The sequence below is a fragment of the Fukomys damarensis genome, unplaced genomic scaffold (assembly GCF_012274545.1).
Source record: "Fukomys damarensis isolate Sample0158 unplaced genomic scaffold, DMR_v1.0_HiC HiC_scaffold_13, whole genome shotgun sequence".
Lineage (NCBI taxonomy): Eukaryota > Metazoa > Chordata > Mammalia > Rodentia > Bathyergidae > Fukomys > Fukomys damarensis.
The window spans coordinates 37,506,915-37,514,883 of NW_022900925.1; the positions used below are offsets into that span (position 1 = coordinate 37,506,915).

A 7,969-nucleotide genomic window follows, 5' to 3' on the forward strand; every position below is an offset into this window, starting at 1 on the left:
AGGGTCAGGCGGCAGCAACACACCCGGCCTTGACCCTGCTTGCTTTGGTTTGCCAGACAACAAAATTGGGGTTGGTAATTTTTCTGGCAATCTTGTCTGTTTCAGTCTGTCCTAGAGTAAAACGCTCTGGTAATTATTTTCTTCCTGAACTGGTGGGTTGAGGAAGAGGCAAGTCCGTGAGCTAAAAGGTTTCCAGAATGGATACAGTTCTGCTGTTCTCACAATTTCTGTCTAGGCACAGCAGGACGTCAGAGGCCTGAGCTGTCCACACCGACACGTGGCGTGACTGGTGGACATCACTTCACAGAGGGACGGACTATGAGGGGATCCTGAGGTTTGTGAAGCAAGAACTCTGCAGAGCTTAGGGGGCAGTCCAGGGACAGCTCCGTCAGCGTTGTCAGTGCGGACAGCAGCGCCCCAAGGCCCCGCTCACTTGGTCCTGAAGTCGTCGGTGGCCAGCTTGGCGTTGTCCACCTCCACCACCAGCCGCGCGTTCTCAGCCTTGTTGCACAGGATCTGGGAGGCAGAAGTTGCTCAGTGAGGGTGGAAAACCAATTCGAGACCATCAGCTTCTCTCTCTTCCGTGAAGGGAAGGGAAAGGCTAGAACGATGAGAGCCCGGAAGCAAGGTCCCCGTCTCGCCCCGGAGAGGAGAATCGCACAGCTCCCCAGGCTGGGGGCGACGGCCAGGCCTCACCTTCTGCTGCAGCTCCTCGATGGTGCGGAAGTAGGACTGGTAGCTGGGGCACAGCGAGGGCTCCTGCTGCTGGCTGCGCTCCTGGATGCGCCGCTCCAGCTCGCAATTCTCCCGCTCCAGCTGCCGCACCTTCTCCAGGTAGCTGCCCAGCCGGTCGTTCAGGAACTGCATGGTCTCCTTCTCGCTGCCGTTGAAGGAGCCCTCGCAGAACCAGTTGCAGCTGCCCACGTTGGCGGGGATGTTGCAGGCCCCGGGCAGGGTGCAGCCGTGGCAGCTGGGGGGCACGCAGGGCCGGGAGGCGCAGCTGGTGCGGCAGCTCGGGGCGGGCGGGCAGCAGTTGTAGGGCATGGTGCCGAGGGAGCGAGGTGCCGGGCTGAAGACGGATCCAAGTTCTCCAAGCCAGAGGTGTGGGGCTCCTTCCTCGGGCAGCTTTTATACCCCATCTGCGGAGGGTGTGGACCTGTCCAGCAACCCTTTTTTGGCTCATTTGGTGTTGGTCAAAGCCCTACCCTCCGTTTGTTATGTGTTTCCTCCACAGAGTCCCTCGCCTCATAAAAGGCTTTGCCAGGGCTTCTCCCAAAGCCAGGACTCCTTGCAGTTCGTGTCATGAAGTCAGAGCTTGGTGGTGTGGCTTCAAAGCCCTGCACTCATGAAAGACCCGGCCCTCATTAGTGGGGCGTGGCAGGTGCGGGACAGGCCGGCTGCTCTGTCTCCTGGCAGGAGAGCCCTGATGCTTGGCCAACCTCGCCTCTCCTGGATACAATGGAAAAGCAGAGGTCTTTCCCAGGTATCTTTTCCTAGGTCCAATTTCCAAATGGTTCTCCAAAAGCAAGAGATCCCTCTGGGACAATTCCAGCAACCTGGCCCTCGGTGGCCCTGTGTCCCTGGCATATCCAGGATGACGTCCATTGCCCAATAGCAGCTGGGCACTAGGGCCATGGCTCAGCCAGGCTGGTGCTTGTGACAGGAGCAGAAGGTGGGCTGTGCTCTGGTGCAGAGGCCTGAGCTTGTGTGAGGACAAATTCCAGTGATCTTAGCAATGCCTCACTGCTACCCTTCGAGACAAACGACACAACTCCTGCCTTACAGGTGACAAGGCAAGGCATGGGGGGCAGGGCATAGTAAGTCATGATGCTCTATTCCAACACAGCTCTTTCCATCAGGCGGCACTGCCAGAAACTACGTGGTCCCTCCTCTCCTCTCTGAGCTCCCATTCACCCCAAGAGCTGGACCTCACCATGGCTTACAGATCCGTCCATCTGTCTGAGTCACCCGGAGGCCAAGGCAGGCTGACCTCATCTCGGGCCTCATTTGAGTGGGCACGAGTTCATTGGGCAGAGAGATGCGCAGGAGATGACAATCTGAGGCAGGAGGTCACAGGCCACAAATGAGGGGGTCACGTGTTGGGAACAGGGGGTTGCAGGAGTGGATTTGCGCTGGGACAGGGAGGCTGACAAGCAGAGAGAAAAATGGGAGCCACAGGTCTGGGGGCGCTGCTGTGTGCCTAGACAGGGCCCTCAGTGGTCCGTGTGGCTGGGAGGGCGGGGCGTGAAAGGGAGCACTAGGACATGCAGCTGCTAGGGAGGTCACAGCCCAGTGGTGACAAAGCTGAGGGTTCGGTGCTCTGGGCCACGTGCCCTTCTGGGCCCAGTGTGTGAGCCACAAGCTGGCTTACGAACAGTTTCAGCAAACCTTTGTCAGCTTTACAAACACGAAGGAAAGGCTAAGCGTGGAGAGGCCAGCGAGGAGCTGTAACGGCAGACCAGGCAAGCGGGGACAAGGGGTCCAGAGGAGTTCGCCTGGTTTCAGTGCCGGTGCAAGTTAGAGACACGGACGGAGTGAGACAGGACAGAGCGGTGTGGGCTGAGGACCGCACCTCGGGGAACTGAAGAAAGGGACAACAGTGAGAAACGGGCACCAGAACGAGTCCTCAGGTCCCAGCAGGGCAGGAGGAGGAGACCTGGAATAGCGGGTGGTGTCAGAACCGCCCCTCCCAGCCGAGGAGTCGCACGTGATCGGGGCCTTGGACAGGGCTCCTGCCCACCAGGCCCCTCGGGTCCGTGCCCCACTGTGTAGAACACTCGCGTCCCACAGAAATGCCACGGGAGCTCCCTGCACGGGGATTTCAGGCGCCCCGAGGTGAGGTGTCCGTGACCTTCATCAATGAGTACTGAAGTGACGCACCCACCCCCTGGGCACCCAGTTCGAAGCCTGTGAGCTCGGGTGCTAGGAATCCTACTTTCGTAACTGGAGCGTGAGTAGAGCAGTTTACAGATGCGAGCTTGTTTGAACTGGATGATTCACAACAGTTTACTTTAGGAACAATTATCCCAGAAGCACAAGCACGATGAGCTGCCTATGCCTGTGACACTTGTGTTTTGTTGCAGGACATAAAGTGTGTCTCACTGGATGTCTTCGAGGGAGAGGAGTGAGGATGAAGTCCCGAGCCGGTGTGTGCTGGGGGCGGGGTGTCACTGGCCTGACAGGAGGTGACCCTGGGGCTCAGAGGGGTGCTCCCCAGCAGACCCCAGCTGCTCAGAGAGGGCTTCAGTGAAAAGCCAGATCGCTTTGTGCTTTGCACTGTGTCCTCTCTCCTCCTCTCCGCCTCCCGGAGGGAAAGCTCGGGCTCAGCCTGAAGTTGTGTCCACTCGGGTGCACGTCACCGTCCAGCCCAACTCTGCAGATCCCAGCCGTGAGCCCGGCCTCATCTCCATGCTACAGAAATGAATAAGTTTTACAGTGTGCCCTGCCGTTAACCAGGGGCCGAAACCAAAGACAGGAAGGAAAAGGTACCTACACAGGAAAAGGAAATCTTGTATCCACAGGCCCATCCTGTTGAAGAAGAATCAAGGACTCGGGTGGGAATTATGAGTCCAGCAGGACAAGGTTCCCTTCCCTGAGCTCAGTTCTACACCAATGTTACAGTCACAGCCCAGGGATTTGGAGCAACAGAGATGCAATTATATCCGGTAGACACGGAATTTCCATGCGGTCGGTTCAGAGCAACTTAGAATAACAATTGGTTAAACAATGCTGATCTTATTCAAAAGCAATACATTTGCCCCCAAAGAAGTACACAAGTAGTCATAAAAAAATGTGAAATTGTGTTATTTCAGCCATGACCACAACTGAGAGATTTGAAAGAACCACACTACAGTGATGACACCGATGCTTTTGCAGGTCAAGAATAGGAAAGGTTTTGTTGTTTTTTGTTTTTCCCCTTTCTCTTTTTTTTTTTAATTCATTCCAAATATTTTTGAAGAAGTGTATTCTACACAAAAACAGAATAAAACTTACATTTAAAATTGCAGAAGGAAATGCTGGCAGTGCTTCTAAAGCAGTAATGGGCTGTGCGAAGTTGCCCCCTCGGGCTGCTGTTCCTCTGTAATCGCTGCTCTGCCCTCGGCTCTTTCCCCGGGGTGGGGAAGCCCGTGCTCGGGTTGGAACTCACAGTGGTGTGGTAACTGCTGACTTTGCCGAGTCCCAAGATGAGCGAGGAAGACGTGGAGAAAATCCCAGCTGCCTTTAGCTCGGGAGTCGACTGGCATGGACATGAGGTGCGGATGACAGGAAAGCCACACCTGGAGAAGTCTGTTCGTCCACCCTCCGAGGGGCCCGGAGTTAGGCTGCCTCACACTGAGCTCCGTCCTCTCCCCTCATTTTACAAATAGAATATCTTCCAGCCCACCAGGGAGGTGACTGCCAAGCTCTCAGGGAGAGTTCATGGCAGAGTCTCAACTGGAAAAGAAGAAATTGGGTGAGAGATGAAGGGCCGGGGACACGGTCTTCAGTCTTTATGTGAGAATCGGAGCAGGGACAACTGAACAATGTAGGGCCCCCTAGAGGCGGCCCCCTTAGGGGCAGGCGGGCTGGAAAACTAAAGGATGCTCCTTGTCACAGGAAGATTCTTTTCAGCTGAACTACCTCTTGCTGGACTCGAAATGTCAAATAGCAAATTCCCTTCGAAATCACTGAATTACTGTTAACCTGCGTATCACCAAGTCTGGGGGTTGAATCTGTGCTACTCACACAATTAGAGAATCCCCATGCTAATCAATTAATAATGCACACAAGGAGAGAACTCATTCATGGTCAGCAAGGAAGACGAGACACAAGAAACAGAAGAGTAAAGCCAAAAGCCTTAAATAATATGTTCAAAGAGATTATTAGACAAAATTAATTAGAACCCTCAGTAATGTGGCCGTGCTGCAAAAAGAAGTCCTGTTTCTTTTAAATCACACAGAAATTCTATAAGTGAAAAATATAACTTAAAATGTAAATTTTAAAAGTAGGTCACTTGAACCTTCTGTAGCTCAAGATTTTCTGTGACGTCGATTGTATTGCTCAAGCTGCTGAATTTCCTCTCGGCTTCTACTGAACTAAGACTGGGTCCTGGCTTCCATTACCCTACTGGATGCTTTTAGATTGCTCTCCTGCTGATGAAGTCACAGCAGTTATTGTCATACGTCATTGTCATGTGTTATTGTCGTATTATCTGTTCCACAGGGCCTCGTGTGTGTGTGTGTGTGTGTGTTGGGGTTTTATTTGGTTATTTTCTTCATCAAATGACAAGGCTACTTTTTTTACTTTTTTGGTTTTTTGAGGCAGGGTCTCACTATGTAGCCCAGGCTGACCTCAAACTCACAGTGATCCTCCTGCCTCAGCCTCCCCAGTGCTAAGATTACAGGAATGAACCACCATACAGTACAACTCTACTTTTACAAAGTTAACATCTCTTAATAGCTTTTTGGCAGGGTGTTGATTATTTTGTTGGTTTCCTGATGGAATAATGCATTTATTCATTTCTATTAAGGTACAGAATATACATTTCTGTTTCATCACTCACCTTTTATATATTCAATCACTTTCTCTGTATTAAATCACTACCTTTAATAACTGAAGTATTCCTCTCATAAATCCAATCATTGCTCTCTCTTCTACAACCTACTGGTGAGATAAATAAGAGCTTAGTTGAAAAGTTTTAAGATAGGCAAAGGATCCGAGTGGACATTTCCCCAGAGAAGATTATATAAATAGCCAAAAAGTACGTGAAGAAGTCAACGTTACTAATCAAAAGATATACCACTCACATGCATAAGGATGGGCACAATTTTTCTTTTCTTTTTTACAAAACAGAATGACACATGCGTATGTAAGGATGTGTACAAATTGGGACCCTTATATATGGTCAGTGACTATGTCAAATGGCACTACCACTACGGGAAATAGTTTGGCAGTTACTCAAAATTTTAAGCATAGTTATTACCTAGCAATTTCACTCCTAGGTGTATACAGAAAATAACACAACCAATGATTCATCCACAGTAAAACTTAAACATAAATGTTCATAGCAGCATTATTCTCATAACCCAAAGGACAGAACGACCCAAATGTCCAGTGACCACAGTGCATGCCACCTGTAACGATGTGGATGAGCTTTGATACGTTAGGCCTTTTGAGATAAAGCCAGTCCTACAATACCGCATGGCGTACAATCCGCCCACGAGAGAGGTCCAAACTAGGTAGACCCGCAATGTACTTGCCCAGGTCCGAGCCATTGAGAGAATGGAAAGGGACGACTAATGACTACAAGGGGGGTGATGGAACGATCTAAACCTGGCTGTAGCTGCAAGAATATTCAGACTCTCCGGGCTGGGTGGCACATGCCCTATTCCCAGTATGCTAGGAGGCTCAGAGAGGAGAGTCGCAAGGTTGAGCGCAGCCTGGGCAAATCAGCCAGGCCCTGTCTCAAAATGCAAAATAAAAAAAGGGCTGGGGATGGAGCCCAATGCTCCAGGGCTTCATTCCCAGCGCTACAGAAACATTTTCAAAACCATTTAAATTAATACTTAATGCAGGTCAGTTTTAGATATATGCATGATATATGTATGGTATGTTAGTTATATGTCAGTGGAGCTCTGTTTTAATGAGGAATTCAGGAGAGGATGAAGAGACTAACACAGAAGTAATATTCAAAAAATAAAAATACACAACAGACTCTCGAGTTGCAAGTGACTTGACTTGCCAACCACTTGGGTTACAACTGGAATTTTAGTTTTAACTTACAAAGTTTTGAGTTACAACCTGAATGCCAGATGCTTGTGCTTCCAGATGGTCTCAGACACAGATTTAGCCCTTAAAGAGTTCTGGAAGGAACATGACAGCATCCTCTCCTGTGTGGGGTTCACTGAGGAATCCTGGGCCAGTGTCTCTCTAGTATGCTGAGATCCACCTGTGTACAGGAGAGATTTTGAAGGCTGTGTAGAGGGGCCTTAGCCTTCATTGGCCAACCTGAGTTACAACCTGACCTTGGGCATGAACTGAGTTTGTAAGTCAAGGGTCCACTGTGATGGCTGAGAATTTTCTGCACTAAGGAAACACATACATTCCAAAATCATGCAAGTCCCAAGTGGGGAAGCTGAGCCCAGCCCACTGCCTGTGTCAGGAGTTCATTGGCAGTAAGCTTTCAGCACCAACGGAATCCGAAAGATGACAGTCTAACATCCTCACGATGCCAAGGGAAGATGGCCGTCAACCTAGAATCCTACACCAAAGAAATCATCTATTCAAAGCGGCTGCTAGCAAAAGACATTTTCAGACAATGGCTAAGAATTTTGCTACTTGAAGCTGTTATAATAATGATCAAAGAATAGATATTGGTACACAGGAAATTATGACCAGCAAGAAAAGAAAGTCAAGGAAACATTTTGTAAGCAAATAAACTCCTATACATGTAAATGACTCTAAATAATGATAATAGTACCAACAGGGACTACATTTTGGAGCATAAAACTGAGATAGAACTTATTGAAGAATAAAAATACAAAATTCCATGAGCTTTGTTTATATGCAAGAAAAGAGAGATGAGTTATAATTAGTGTTGTGTCAAATCAAATGTGCACACTCAGGAGTTAAGAACAAATATTAAAAGGTGGTGAACATGGGGATAAAGAAAAACACCAATAGATGTCAGGAAATGCAGGAACAATAAATAAAAGAATCATGCTTCATAGGAAGCATAAATAAGATTTTTAAAAAGTAATCCAAAATGCCACAATAAAATTAAATGTAATTAGACTGAGCTCAGTTTTCCTCATCAGACACATTGCACCATGACCACTCTATCAAAATCTCTCTGTCAGCTGTGCTGGTGGTGCACACCTGTAATCCCAGCACTCAGGAGGCTGAGGCAGGAGGATTGCCATGAGTTTGAGGCCAGCTTGGACTACATAATGAGTTCAAGGCCAGCCTGTACTACATAATGAAACCCTGT

General features: G+C 49.3%; 1 protein-coding gene across 1 annotated transcript; it reads right to left on the reverse strand.

The window, feature by feature from the left end:
* Nucleotides 1–63: 63 nt before the first annotated feature.
* On the reverse strand, nt 64–1,044 carry LOC104870082 (keratin, type I cuticular Ha3-I). The gene is made up of 2 exons (XM_010635469.2): nt 697–1,044; nt 64–516 (listed from the first exon to the last, which is right to left on the reverse strand). The coding sequence occupies exons 1-2, from the start codon at nt 1,042–1,044 to the stop codon at nt 430–432; spliced, it is 435 nt and encodes a 144-aa protein (XP_010633771.1). The 3' UTR covers nt 64–429.
* Nucleotides 1,045–7,969: the final 6,925 nt, after the last annotated feature.